At 43.0% G+C, this 14,521-nt stretch overlaps 1 protein-coding gene across 1 annotated transcript in view; it reads left to right on the plus strand.

Moving 5' to 3' along the window:
• The window catches only part of fbxo41 (F-box protein 41), a 51,381-nt gene extending 37,125 nt beyond the window's left edge, over positions 1-14,256 (plus strand). The window contains exons 5-13 of the mRNA XM_085355867.1: positions 6,523-6,899; positions 9,649-9,887; positions 10,000-10,115; positions 11,026-11,178; positions 11,348-11,443; positions 11,537-11,655; positions 11,908-12,066; positions 12,235-12,350; positions 14,194-14,256. Coding sequence (XP_085211993.1) covers positions 6,523-6,899; positions 9,649-9,887; positions 10,000-10,115; positions 11,026-11,178; positions 11,348-11,443; positions 11,537-11,655; positions 11,908-12,066; positions 12,235-12,350; positions 14,194-14,256 — 1,438 coding nt within the window. The remainder of the gene's footprint in view (positions 1-6,522; positions 6,900-9,648; positions 9,888-9,999; positions 10,116-11,025; positions 11,179-11,347; positions 11,444-11,536; positions 11,656-11,907; positions 12,067-12,234; positions 12,351-14,193) is intronic.
• Positions 14,257-14,521: the final 265 nt, after the last annotated feature.

A 14,521-nucleotide genomic window follows, 5' to 3' on the forward strand; every position in this document is an offset into this window, starting at 1 on the left:
TCTGAGTATTTCAGAAACTGCTGATCTGCCGTGTTTTTCCCACACAGCTATCTCTTGGGATTGCAGCTAATGGTTTGAGAGAAAATATCCAGTAAGTATCAGTTCTTGCCGCTTCAGTTCAGTTAATGATGCCAGAGGTTAGAGGAGAATGGCCAGACTGCTTTGCTACAACCCATCTACGTTTAGGTGCATCTCTGAATACACAACACTTCAAACCCTGATGTATTGTGATGAAGACGAAGTTACAGGATGAAGCATGAAGATCGGAAAGATGTTGGTTGGTCTGATGAGTGTTATTTGGATGGTAGGGTCTGAATGTAGTACAAACATTTAAAGCATGGATTCGTCCTTACTTGCATCAGTTTTTCAGACAGCTGGTTTTGTGATAGTGTGCTGGATATTTTATTGGCGTACTTTGGGTTTCTTGAGGATGCATAAAAACAAAAACATGCTTACACTCTTTGTCAGCTTAGAAGTAAGAAACAGTGCCTGTGTTATTAGTAAAGGTCACCCCCACCCCATCAGGTTTGCTTGTTTGCAACCATAAATGGTGCTGCTTTTGGGAGATTATGGGTCAGTTTTGAAGTAAACTTGTCTAACACCTGTATTTGTCACAGAGCTTTCTCTGCACTGTCCAGGTCACTTGGTGAGGAAGGTTATCAGTGACCAGTTAGCCAGATCTAGTGTCAAGCTCTGTGCTTTGGGCACTGAGTTGTAAGCTTACTTGTATTTAACAGTCAACCAATTAGTAATGCTTTGCTTATTTGTCTACTCTGCTCAGGAGCTAGAAATTCACTAGTGTTTTACCCTTGTACGAATCCTTGACCATCAGGAGTGTTTTGCCCTGTGTTAACCAGTCAGTCTGCCGAATGTCTGTTTCTGTGTTTCTGACATCTACTTCGAGGCCCACCAGACTCTTAGCACGGATGTTGTTGTCTTTTCACTTTTGCTCAGTCTCAGCTCTGGCTGACTCATTCATGTGTCCTGTTGTCTCGATTTGGAGAAGGATACAGTATTCATACTGTTGGCTTCTGTCTCTCTGGGACTCACTGATAGATATCTTCTTGCACTTCTCTATCAACTTCTGTTAGCAACTCAAGTCTCTCCGGGCTTTCTTGAGAGATTTTAGTCTGGATAGTTCCTTCTCCTTGCAGTGGCATTAAAGAGCTCATTGGAGTCTGTGATACTACTGGTAGCATTCATAGTGTTAACTGTGTTACCATGTACCAGTATCTCTACCAGTGGGACCACTGTCTGTCAGCGAGCTGGAGGGGTTGCAGCTAAGAGGTTGACTGTGTTTAGACTTGCTGCAGTTTTCATCCTCAGTTCGGTGGATGCAGCTGTCACGACTGCTGGTGCAGTATTATGTAGCTCTTTACCACCATGTATGCAGAGTTCTCACTCTGTTATTTATCTATTATTACTGCTGTTTTTTTGTATATAGTGTCATCCAAGAAAACCTGTTATAACTGTACACTGTACAGATGTAACGGTGTCACGTTCTTGGTGCAAGTCTTTTCATATTGATTTACTTGTTAGTTATTTTTGTAAGATGAGACAGAAGGTAGCTGCTTGTTGAGCCGTTTATTATTTACTGTTTGATGCTATGTGGACTCTGAAATTACCAATTCTTACTCATAGTCTCTTATTTTATATATATATATATGTGTGTGTGTGTGTGTGTGTGTATATATATATGTGTGTGTATATATATATGTGTATATATGTATGAAGGCATGCCGGCTCGGACGTCGCCCGGATCAACAAGGTCCGCGTCAGGTGTTGAGGAACCAGGGCACCCTGACGAAAAGTGGGCTACTGGAACAAGAAGGCATCGGTGGGCAAGAGACGAAAACAGGGCGTTGTTGGAATGCTACTACGCAAGTAACCCCGGCGGAAGGGGCTACATGAATAGGATGCAACCCATAACGGCAATGCTCAGTGGCTAGAGGATCTGAGGGCAGACCACAGCGACCTCCCTGAACAGGGTCCAGTAACCATCACAGTGGCAGATATCCAAGAAAGGGTCTCCAGTATGAAGAGTTGGACAGCACCAGGGCCCGACATGGTTCACGCCTACTGGCTGAAGAAGCTGACTGCACTCCACGAGCGTCTGGCAGCACAAATGAACCAGCTGCTAGTTAACGAGAGACACCCGGAATGGCTAACTGAAGGCCGGACGGTCCTGATCCCCAAGGACCCCAAGAAGGGACCGGTCCCCTCCAACTACCGACCAATAACCTGCCTCAGTACTACATGGAAGCTCCTGTCAGGCATCATATCGGCTAAGATGAACAGGCACATGGGTCAATACATGAGCGGGACACAGAAAGGAATTGGCAAGAATACCAGAGGTGCAAAACACCAGCTACTGGTAGACAGAACAATCAGCCGAGACTGCAAGACCAGACTGACCAACCTGTGCACTGCCTGGATTGATTACAAGAAGGCCTATGACTCAATGCCCCACAGCTGGATACTGGAATGCCTAGAATTGTACAAGATCAATGGGACCCTAAGAGCCTTCATCAGGAACTCAATGGGGATGTGGCGTACAACACTAGAGGCCAACTCCAAGCCCATAGCACAAGTCACCATCAAGTGCGGGATCTACCAAGGAGATGCTCTGTCCCCACTGCTGTTCTGCATAGGCCTGAACCCCCTCAGTGAGATCATTAACAAGACTGGCTACGGATACCGACTACGGAACGGAGCAGTTGTCAGCCACCTCCTGTACATGGATGACATCAAGCTGTATGCCAAGAGTGAACGAGACATCGATTCACTGATCCACACTACCAGGCTATACAGCAATGACATTGGAATGTCGTTCGGACTGGAGAAGTGTAGTCTGATGGTATCAAAGAGAGGGAAGGTAGTCAGAACTGAGGGGATTGAACTACCAGAAGGCAACATTGCAGACATAGAGGACAGTTACAAGTACCTGGGGATCCCGCAGGCAAATGGGAACCATGAAGAGGCCGCTAGAAAGGCTGCAACCACCAAGTACCTGCAGAGGGTCAGGCAAGTCCTGAGGAGTCAGCTGAATGGTAAGAACAAGATCCGAGCCATCAACACGTACGCCCTGCCCGTGATCAGGTACCCTGCTGGGGTAATAGGCTGGCCAAAGGAGGAGATAGAAGCCACTGACATAAAGACAAGAAAGCTCCTTACCATGCATGGAGGGTTTCACCCCAAGTCCAGCACCCTGAGGCTGTACGCTAAGCGGAAGGAAGGGGGCCGGGGACTGGTGAGTGTCAGCACCACAGTCCAGGATGAGACAACGAACATCCAAGAATACATTGGGATGATGGCCCCAACTGACCGAGTGCTCAGTGAATACCTCAGGCAGCAGAAACCCAAGAAAGAGGTGGGAGACGAGGAACCATCATGGAAGGATGGCAAGGCAAGACCCCAGGTGCAGGCTGTGTAAAGATGCCCCAGAGACAATCCAGCACCTAACAGCAGGATGCAAGATGCTAGCAGGCAAGGCATACATGGAACGCCATAACCAAGTGGCCGGCATAGTGTACAGGAACATCTGTGCCGAGTATAACCTGGAAGTCCCGAGGTCAAAATGGGAGATGCCCCCAAGGGTGGTGGAGAATGACCGAGCTAAGATCCTGTGGGACTTCCAGATACAGACGGACAAAATGGTGGTGGCTAACCAACCGGACATAGTGGTGGTAGACAAACAGAAGAAGACGGCCGTAGTGATCGATGTAGCGGTTCCGAATGACAGCAATATCAGGAAGAAGGAACGCGAGAAGCTGGAGAAATACCAAGGGCTCAGAGAAGAGCTCGAGAGGATGTGGAGGGTGAAGGTAACGGTGGTCCCCATGGTAATCGGAGCACTAGGTGCGGTGACTCCCAAGCTAGGCGAGTGGCTCCAGCAGATCCCGGGAACAACATCGGAGATCTCTGTCCAGAAGAGCGCAGTCCTGGGAACAGCTAAGATACTGCGCAGGACCCTCAAGCTCCCAGGCCTCTGGTAGAGGACCCGAGCTTGAAGGATAAACCGCCCGCAGGGGCGTGCTGGGTGTTTTTTTTTTTGTTTTTTTTTTATATATAGATAGATATATTCATTTCACATTATAGGTATTTATTGATTTTAATATTGGTGCAGTCTGTCATGTTGATGATGTTGCAGCTTTACAAACAGCTTGTTAGACTGCAGTTTAGTCCAGGTTTGTCCCAGTTTTGTTGTTTAAACGATAAAGTGAGATCATCATTTTAATTTTAGAGAATATAAGTTGATGTTTGTGGCATTTTATGGATTTCTACTTTGGTGCATCCTGACTTGGAATTTCTGGTTAGTGTCATCTGCTGTATTACCTGTGATTCTCTTACACTTTTATTCTTATAATGATGCATGGAGACGTTTTTGCTCTCCTTGTTATGCTGAGAAAAAGAAGCACTGAGATGGAAGAAAGAGAGAAAAAGAAAAATGTCCTACTTTTGAAAGGCTAATAACTGTAACTGCTTATTGCTTGAGGTAGCTGGGTGGTTATTTTAAGGACTGTATTAGCTCGTATTCACAAAAGTCACCCTGATTTGACAATAAGTAACCTGAAGTGCGGCTCTTCCTCGTTGGTGACACTAGCTTACCTGTTCTGTCGTACTCTATAGCAGCACTCATGTTGTCTTCAATGGACCTCTGAGGATATTAGTCTTTGTTAGCAATGCCCTGAGGCCTTTACTGATCAGAAGAACATGAACATGTAGCTAATGAATTTAAAGTAGCTACAACAGTGAAGTCTTTTGTGTATTTGAGACTTTTGTGTGTAGCAATTGTATGTTTGAATGTGCCATTAAATTGGTCGACTTAAATCCAGCATCCGCACGGGGAAGGCCTGAATGGGGTCGCAGTTTCAACAGCTATTTACTATTTAGAGGTGGGAATCACCATACATCCCACGATACGATATTACCACAATACTTAACGCACGATACGATATTATTGCGATTTTTTTTTAAATATTTTGCAATATTCAGATTCTGTACATCAAGGTAAACTTTATCAATATTCATTTTCTCTAATATCAAAGTCTCGCACTCAGTCTTTCTCTCATTTCAGTCAGTTTTATTGTTGACAAACTGAACGGTTTGTATTACAGTCTAGTCCAACTTAACTGAATGCAACCATCTGGTACAATTATAGCTATTCTGAACTTTGAAATTTATGAAAACTATGCAGCCCATTCAGCAACTGAAGAATTGGAAAGTAAAGTAAAACAAAATATAATTTTACATTAAATAAAAAGTTTTAACCTTAATTAAAATAAAACATGTCTTAAATTAAAACAAGTAAACTGTCATGTTTATTGCTGCCAAAAAAAAGTTAAACACATTTGGACAGTGAAGGAATGTCAGGATTCTTGCTCAGAAAAAGGATGCTCTGAAGTCAGAGTTCCAGTCCACAAAAACCTTTTTTGTAACAAAATATCAATTTCTGCTGTCCCTGTATCGATACATTATTAGCAAACAAAATATCACGATACTACACAGTATCGATTTTTTCCACCACCCCTACTATTTATGCTGTCATGGTATCTTAGTTGTTTTGCAAATTTGTTACACTTACATGCAAAGTTTAATATTATACAAAGATAACCTGAATGAATGCAAAATCCAGTTTTTAGATTGTGATTTCATTTATTTAGGGAAATAAATGTTATCCAAGCCTACCTGTCTGAAAAGGTCATTGCTTTCTAAATAACTGGCTGTGCCATCTTTGGCAGCAAGAACTACAATCAAGGGTTTGTGATAACTGGCAATGAGTCTTTCACACGGCTGTGGAGGAATTTTGGCCCACTCTTGTTTGCAGAATTGTTGTAATTCAGCCACAGTGGAGCATTTTTGCACATGAGCGGCCTGTTTCAGGTCATACCAAAGCATCTCAATCAGATTTAAGTCCAAACTTCGGCGAGGCTGCTCCAGAACCTGCTGGTATGTTTTGGATCATTGTCCTGCTTCATAACCCAAGTGTTTCTTGAGCTTCACGGTGTGACCTGATGGCCGGGCATTTTGGTCAGTAGTGCACGGATGCCATTTTTGCCCAGCCTCTTTCTTATTGTTAAATCGTGAACTCTGACCTTAAGTGAGACAAGTGAGGACTGTACTTCTTTAGTTTTTGTCTGATGATCTGAAACATGTGTGACAAATGTGCAAAAAAACTAAGACTGAACTAACTTACTCCTTCAAATAGCTCCCGTAAAAAACAACCAAAAGACTCCCACAACTTGTCATATTTATGTTGCATTTCAAGTGTAAGCTTTTTTTGTAGACACTGTTAGTTACTTTTGGACCAATTGGTCTCTAGCTTCATTTTTAACAGATTGGTTTGATAATTAGGTCTCTGCATGAAAGCCAGCAAAGCTATTTTCTAATGTATAATTTTTGTTCAAAATTATTACCACAGTAAGTCTTGTTTTTAGATGTAAGATGGGTCATCTATATGTTAGACAATTCAATAAAAACAAACTCATGTAGATTACCCTCCCTTGTATTTTTTTTCTGCAGAGCATCAGGGAGGATCAAGTCTGTCTCGCAAGGCTCTGGAGGTTACGACAGTGATAGCGTTGAGATGCATCCCATGGAGGACTGTCCTGAAGCTCAGTACTATCACATGCAGTGCCGGTTGAATGAGGGGGGTTACGAACGCTCACCCGGATGCGGCTCGAGAAACTGGGGTCTTCGTAAACAGGCTATCCAGAACTGGCAGCGGCGACCTTACAGGAACAGCACTGAAGGCGAGGAGGGAGACGTATCTGATGTGGGTTCCCGAACCACCGAGTCTGAAGTGGAGATGTGGGAGCAAGAGAGGAGGGCTGTGGCGGAAGTCCAGCAGTCTGCTGCGCCCTATTCTCACAGCAGAGCAGCATACCGCCCCAACGCCGGTAAGGGCTCTTTGGAAAGTTGTTAATGTAAACAGATGGGTAACAGATGGGCGTAGCCACGGTGACAGGTCACCCATCGATTTCGATCGGATAGATATTTTACATTAAAAGTCTAAGGGGATTAACTCACTGTAGGACCTGCATTTTTTAGTACTTTGTTGGCTTGATTTTCAGGTCCCAGGTGTTGGTGCTTGTTTGTCAAGTGCAGGAAAATTAGTAGAAATCTCCATCCTGTAAATCCGACACTCCCTACAATTTAATATCTGGGAGCCAGGATTCAGAGTCGAGGCCTTGAAATGAGTCCCATAATAGAAATGACAGATGTAGATCTGGGTCAGCTTGCTGTAATGTAATATTGCAGGAGCTGCATCAGTGGCCGAAGCTCGTTCTACAAACTGATTGGGGTTTATCACTGAGGCCTTTTATCTGCTGCAGGTCTCGTGTGATATTCATGCAAGACAAGGAAAAAATCTATACCATCTGAGAAAACAAAGTTAAAGAAATTGTATTTAAATCAATAAATAACATGAAAATAGGTACAAATGATTAAAAATTCTAATATTGGACCACACATATGCTTATTGTGTTTGCGGTGCAGGTACACAGCTTCAGTTCAGTTGCGGTGCATCAGGGGTCATCAGGAAGATGGCTCCATCTGCAGTGTTGGAGCTAAATGCAGCTTCTTTACGTTTGCTTCCGATAAACAAAATAAATGAAGCAACGAGGGACAAGAAAAACGCACAAAGTTTAGGGTCTATAAATATTTCTAGCAGGCTCACAGGCTAATGTTATCCAACACAATTTAAAACCTCGAGTCCTTTTTAATGAGATGTTTTGCCACCGTTTCTGTTGTAGATGCTGAGAAAATCAAGTCAAACATTGCTGCAGGTGACTCTGCTGTTCTTCCTCTGTGTGCCTTTGTGCGTTGCGATATTTGTCTGTCATATTGTCTCAGTTCCTCTCCTCATACTAGGTTTTGTGCTCAGCAAAGCTAGGCAGCTGGTCTTTCCTGCACAACTTAAATCCACCACAGATTGTGCATTTCTCTCTTAACTTCTTGTAATGCCAAGATCTTTGAACTCACTGCTGTGGCCCCTCCATCTTTTCCACCTGCTGTTGGGATTTTAAATACCAGTTGGACTGGGGCGGTCTGCGAAGAAGCAAAACTGGGCCAAATCTCTGACGAATTCGTGTAAACTGCTATAACGGCCCCATTAACACAAAAGATTCCTCTCATCATGTTACTGGCATCCCTCTGCTCTGACGTAGTCCCTCTTATCGGGAGAGTCTCTGCCAGGTTGTGATGGAGGTTTATGTATCTACAAGCAAAGACAGAGTTGTTTTCCCAGCATGCAACACACAGTTTGGCTTCTTTTTTTTAGTTCACTTGGCAATCTTGAGCGTAGGTGGTGTGCGTGTGTGTGTGTGTGTGTGTGCGTGCGTGCGCGTGTGTGTGTGTGTGAGAGAGAGAGACAAAGAGAGAGTGAACGAAGAACAGTGAGAGTGTAAGCAATGGTTCGTAGCCCTGTTGGTTTCGAGCGGACACCTTCCAAGGCCAAAGACGAAATGAGTCATCTCGGAGCAATCTTGCTAAGAGGAATGGACACATGATGTCAGCCGATAGATAAAAATCCACAGAATGAAAAGATGAGAAGGTGAAAAAAGAGCAATGTTAATTAGTGTCCTTCAGAAAGTTGGCGCCACCGTGTGACAGAATGTTTTTTTTCTTTTTTAAAGAGGATTTAAAGTATTTTGTAAGAGTCTCAACTCACCCATCATTTCTTTTACATTTTGCTAGAAAAATGGGAAACAGTTGCAGTGATTTATTGAAATGTGCAAACATACATGGAAATAAGCATGCAGGGCAAAAACACAGTGTGTGTAACTTTACTGACCTTGAAAGTCAGAGTTTAACCTGGCCGCCTTTATTTTTCAACCTAAGAAGGTTCAGGCTGTGTTGAAATAGTGTTTAAAAAAATTAGGAATAGTTCTTCAGGCTTCTTAAAAGACATTCAAAGCGCTTCTTTGAAGGTAAAGTATTGTCAAAAATCAAAATGGTTCCTTGTCTGTGTTCATAATTCCCTCGGTTCTGACAAAACCCCACAGTGTAAATGTAGCCTGAAACAAGATTTCTGACAATGCTTCAGTGAACTGTCAGCTGGATTTCTTCCCTATATCTTAAGGATTTGACTTTCAGATACTGTTAATTGTTAATCTATGCTAAATAGTTATTTCCTCCACATGTCCAGCTTCCTCATTATGTTTTGAAAGTACACCATATTCCAATATGTTCCAAATTTTTGGCTAAAAGATCTTTGGGAGTCACCTTGTTGTTGCAAAAATAATATTTGATGCTTGTCAAAGTGTTAACTTTGGTATTTTTCTTAGATTCAACTAAAGAAATGGGTGCTTTACTAAGTTGCAAACACAGCACGGTTCCTCCCTTGACTAGCGTGCTTTCGTATGCTTGACTGATTCATAGGTCAGTGCTAAGTGGTTTAACACACAAACCCCCCCCCAAACATTCCTCTGAAAGAGTGAGTGAACGAGCAGATGTTTAGAAAGCTATTGAACTATTGTTTAAGACTACTTTCTTTTAAAAAAAAAAAGACAAAGTCTGGCTCCTTCAAAGCAAAATATAAAGAAATGAGTGTTGGCTCAAGATTTTTGCACAGTACTGTATTTGCACAATAATTTTGTTAATCTAGTTAGATTAGGAACTGGATTACAGACTCTTCTATTCCCACAGGTCGGTCTGAAGGCGTCTACAGCAAGCCATGCAGACATGAAAAGAGTCCTTCCAAATCCAATGAGGTGATCAGTCCAGAGATCCTGAAGATACGTGCTGCCCTCTTTTGTATCTTCACCTACCTGGATACTAAGACCCTGCTGAGAGCTGCCGAGGTCTGCCGCAATTGGAAGTTTGTGGCCCGCCACCCAGCCGTGTGGACCAGAGTGCTGCTAGAGAACGCTCGCATCTCTTCCAAGGTGCTTAGTGAACATGAAGATATTGTGATATATGTAACAGTCAAGATAACCATGTGCTTACTGTTATTATTTAAGGTGTATTTTCTTATGTACATGTATTTTTTTTTCTCAGTTTCTTAGCACAATGTCTCAGTGGTGCACTCAGACGCACTCTCTGATCCTGCAAAACCTTAAACCAAGACAGCGGGGCAAGAAGGAAACCAAGGAGGATTACCTGAAAAGCACACGGTGAGGCACACATCCAACATATAGCTGCCAAAGACTGCATGTAAAATATGGTCACTCCCACCACAGTGTCTTCCACTGCTTTGTGGATTCGCGTTTTGATGTTGTTGCTAACTTAGTTTCACCTTCAGACAAGAGGGTGGAATGCTAAGCTATCAGCTAATGTCAGCAAGCTATGGACTGTATGAAAAGCTCTCAGAGACGCAGTGGAGAGGTGCAGTTGAATGACTTGAACTGTCCGTGGTAAAATAATTCAAAGCTTTAAATCTTAACTCAAAAATGGATGAGTTGTTAAAAAAAAACTTCAGCTACAAAAACCAAAAATCTGACTTTTAGTATGCTTATTTTTCACTGTTGGACAGTTTAACATGAGAGCTCATGGTGACAACCTCAAGCAGGCCATGTGATAAAAAGCCCTGGAGCTCGCTGCTCGACCAATAAGCTCAGTTCCTCTTTTCAAATCCCTGCCTAGTGGCTCATTCACACCTGGTACTGCAGTGTGTGTTGTTTTGGCTTTATTAAGCATTGCTGTGCAAACTGTCAAACTAAGTGACATACCAAATGACTCCTCAAAGAGTGATTGATAAGCGGAAGCCACCAGGAGAAGGAAATTGATGAATACTGACATTTCCGTGCTGCCTGATTATGCTCGGCATGTAAAAGATCAGTTATGATTTCCTGGAAGTAGAAAAGCAGATATTTGATATGAGTGGACGAGTGGAACGTGGAGTGAAGGAAACGAATTAGAGTTAAGTAGGTGCTCCCAGGTTACGCTGATACAACTTGGATATGCTGCAAATGTTAGTGGACCCTTTTTTGTTATTTTCTATAAATGGTACTTTTGGAGTGTCAAAAGGAAAAAACATCACTTTCTGTCTTTTTCTGTTGACCTTCCCTTAAATCTCTGTCTAAGTGGCTGTCTGGAGGAGGGTCTAGAGGCGTTGTTAAAGGCCACAGGAAGTAACCTGCTGATACTGAAGATTTCACACTGCCCCAACCTGCTGACTGATCGCTCCCTTTGGCTGGCCAGCTGCTACTGCCGAGCCCTTCAGGCTGTAACATACAGGTAGACTCTCACACTGACATCCAGGTCCTGTCTTTTGTGAAATAACGTACACTCAGACCGCTCTATAAAAACAGATAGAAACTATCCTGCTTTTTATCCCGAAGTCATGCTCTAATCTGTATAATATTGCGTGCAATTTGGTTATTTGTGCATATTTATTCTGTTTCAGGAGTGCCACAGATCCAGTTGGTCAGGAGGTTATCTGGGCCCTTGGAGCTGGATGTAGAGACATTATATCCCTACAGGTGGCGCCATTACATCCATGGTAACACACTCCATCTCATACCCAGAAACTCTGTTAAAATATGGGATTGCAAACAAATGAATGAACATTTCAAACCCAGTCTTTTCCCTTCAGCCAACAACCCGCTCGCTTCAGTAACCGATGTCTGCAGACCATTGGAAGATGCTGGCCGCACCTCCGTGCTCTTGGTGTGGGCGGTGCTGGGTGTGGGATTCAGGGACTGGCCTCATTGGGTAAACTAGAATAATAATTCCACTCCTTAGCGATTACAAATTAGAGTTTGAGCTTAACTGATCTAATTACTTTGTGTATTTTCTTGTATTTGATGTTTTTATCCAAATGAGTCTTGTCCATTCTTTGTTGTCCTGACATTATTTAGTTTAAAAGACCTGCATTTCTGCTACAGCTCCTATAAATATAAGTGAGTCTTTGTGTCCTGCAGTAACCTCTGCTGTGTTTTATTTTGAAATCCTCCCTCTCTGCAGCGAGGAACTGCATGCGCCTGCAGGTGTTAGAGTTGGACCATGTGAGTGAAATCAACCAGGAGGTGGCAGCAGAGGTTTGCAGAGAGGGCTTGAAGGGCCTCGAGATGCTGGTGCTCACCTCCACACCAGTCACCCCGAAAGCCCTGCTCCACTTCAACAGTGAGTTTGAAAAAAAAAATAGATCAGGCTAAGTAGCTTTGCAGTTAACTAGTGTGGCTGTGTAGTCAATAATATTAAAGCAGAACTCTAAGCAGAGCCATGTTTTTGCTGTTACATTACTGCCGGTGTTGTTACTTATGTGTGTTAACGCTCCTTCCATTTATGTAGGTGTTTGCCGCAACCTCAAATCCATTGTGGTTCAGATCGGTATAGAAGATTACTTTGAGGACCCGAACAGCCCAGAAGCTAGAAAACTGTTTGATGAGATGGTTAACAAGCTCCAGGTAACAGCACCTTTGTGTCTCACAGTCCACCCACACTTCACATACATAGTTTGATACACCAGTTTTTCAACTGATGAGACATCCAGTACTGTTCAGACAAAATCAAGTTACAGGCATTCATTACTCAAGAGGAGGAAACCAACAGAAACCCAAACCTGCCTGCTAACCTCTCAGTTAAAATTAAATTTCCCATTTTTAGAAAATGCAGTGCATGATTGAGGTGACCTGTGGAAGTTCACACAGAGGTGATTTTAGTGACTTTAGATGCTGATCGCTGTTTGAGCCAGGCGAGCTGGTCTGAGTATTTCAGAAACTGCTTTTTTTACTCAAACATCCCCACACAACCATCTCTGCAGTTTACAGAGATGGTCTGGAAAATAGGAAATATCCAGTGAGCAGCAGCTCCTACAGTGAAGATACCTTGTTGATGTCAGAGGTTAGAGGAGAATGACCGGACTACTTTGAGCTGATAGGAAGGCAACCATGAGGTATGCAGAAGCGCAACTACAACAGCAGAACACCACACAGGGTGCCATCTGAAACTGGTTTCTTGAACGTAACATTGAGTTCACTGTAGTCAAATGACCTCCACAGTCAGCAGATCTCAATCCAGTAGAGGAACTTTAGGATGCAGTGGCAAAGGGGATTCACATCATGGACGTGCAGCTGACAAGTCTGCAGCAGCTGTGTGATGGTGTCATGTCAATATGGGCATATCATCACACCAGCACCTTGAAGAATTAAGGCAGTTTTGAAGGCCAAAGGAGGTCGAGCCTGCTACTGATGGAAACTTTATTCTGTGTTATTTCCTTCTAAAAACATGCAGCCAAACACAATGTGACTGTCAAACAAACCACGAGCACCAGAAAATGTGCCAAGATGGCGCCACCTTATCTCGCTGTTGTTTTGCATCTCTGTGTTCTTCTGCTGTTGTCGTTTTCCTCTCAGGCAAAGCTGACTATCACAGCTGACTTAGTGCTGTTCTGTCAAACATCCAGAATAAATAAAAAGAGTTTAGCCAATGAGAGAAAGACGTTTTTGTTTAAATAACTGTACAGTATCAGTTTGTATTATTGTTTGTTAGTGTAACTTTTATGTAGGAGTGAATATGATTTGTAATTTGGAAACATAACTCCTTATATACACCCCCCACTCTTTGTCAGCCCCCGTTATGAGTCTTCCTGAATGAGCTGTTACTATTTTACTAAAGTAACAGCCATTCATTCATCAAAGGTCGACTGTGCAATGTCAATGTCTGACATTGTAGTTACTGTATCTGGTAACAAAGGTCCTGTATACACATGACTAAGAGTTAGGTCAATAGTTGTTAAGTGGGTACAGTGCATCTATCTTTATCACAGTTGCATACCATTAGACCATGACTCAGTCCTCAAAGCCCCAGTGATGGTTTGTTGTGGATGTGCTGCTGCTATGCTGCCAAGATGCTCTGGCTGTTGTTGAAGCTTAACACACACACACACACACACACACACACACACACACACACAGCTGTAGAATCAAGAGATTTTTTTAGTTTGAGGTATTTTTTTCTTTTCTCTCCAAAAGGTGCAAACAGCTCTGATTCACTTTTATCCCTCCTTCCTCACGATTGCTGTGGAGAAAGAAACATCAAAGTGAATCATCTGTTCTGTCAAACAAGTCATGTAAAGGTGAAGCATAAAGGGCAAAAAAGGTGCATCTGTACGAAAATAAAAGAGCATGACGAGATGGAGATTTATAGAGGATAGACTATTTGGCTTGCAGGTATTTAGAGATAAGTCATACACACCGTGTGTCTCTACAGGAAACGAGATTATGATATCGCACTCTCTTTTACTTTCAGGCTCTAAAGAAGAGACCCGGCTTCTCCAAAATCCTCCACGTGAAAGCAGACAGTCTCTGCTAACGTCTTTTGTGCAGGTTCCTCAAGCCTTGGAGAGGGTGCCATCACGGCTCCAGTCAATCAAAAAGACCCAGCTGTTCCTGGAGTTGAATGCGTCTGCAGCATCGTGAAGTAGTATTGAGGGCTCAGTGTGCATTTTGCTAAAGTACAAATCTAAGACAGAAAAACTTGATACAGTTATCTCGTTAATATCGGTTAGCCAGTTTGACTTGCAGCGGCACTATGTATCAGAAAGGGGGGCTTGTTTTAAACCTGACAAACTCAAGAA

This window comes from Diplotaxodon limnothrissa, linkage group LG6 (assembly GCF_057381915.1).
Source record: "Diplotaxodon limnothrissa isolate DT_005_m linkage group LG6, D_limnothrissa_male_GT1.1, whole genome shotgun sequence".
In the NCBI taxonomy this organism is placed as follows: domain Eukaryota; kingdom Metazoa; phylum Chordata; class Actinopteri; order Cichliformes; family Cichlidae; genus Diplotaxodon; species Diplotaxodon limnothrissa.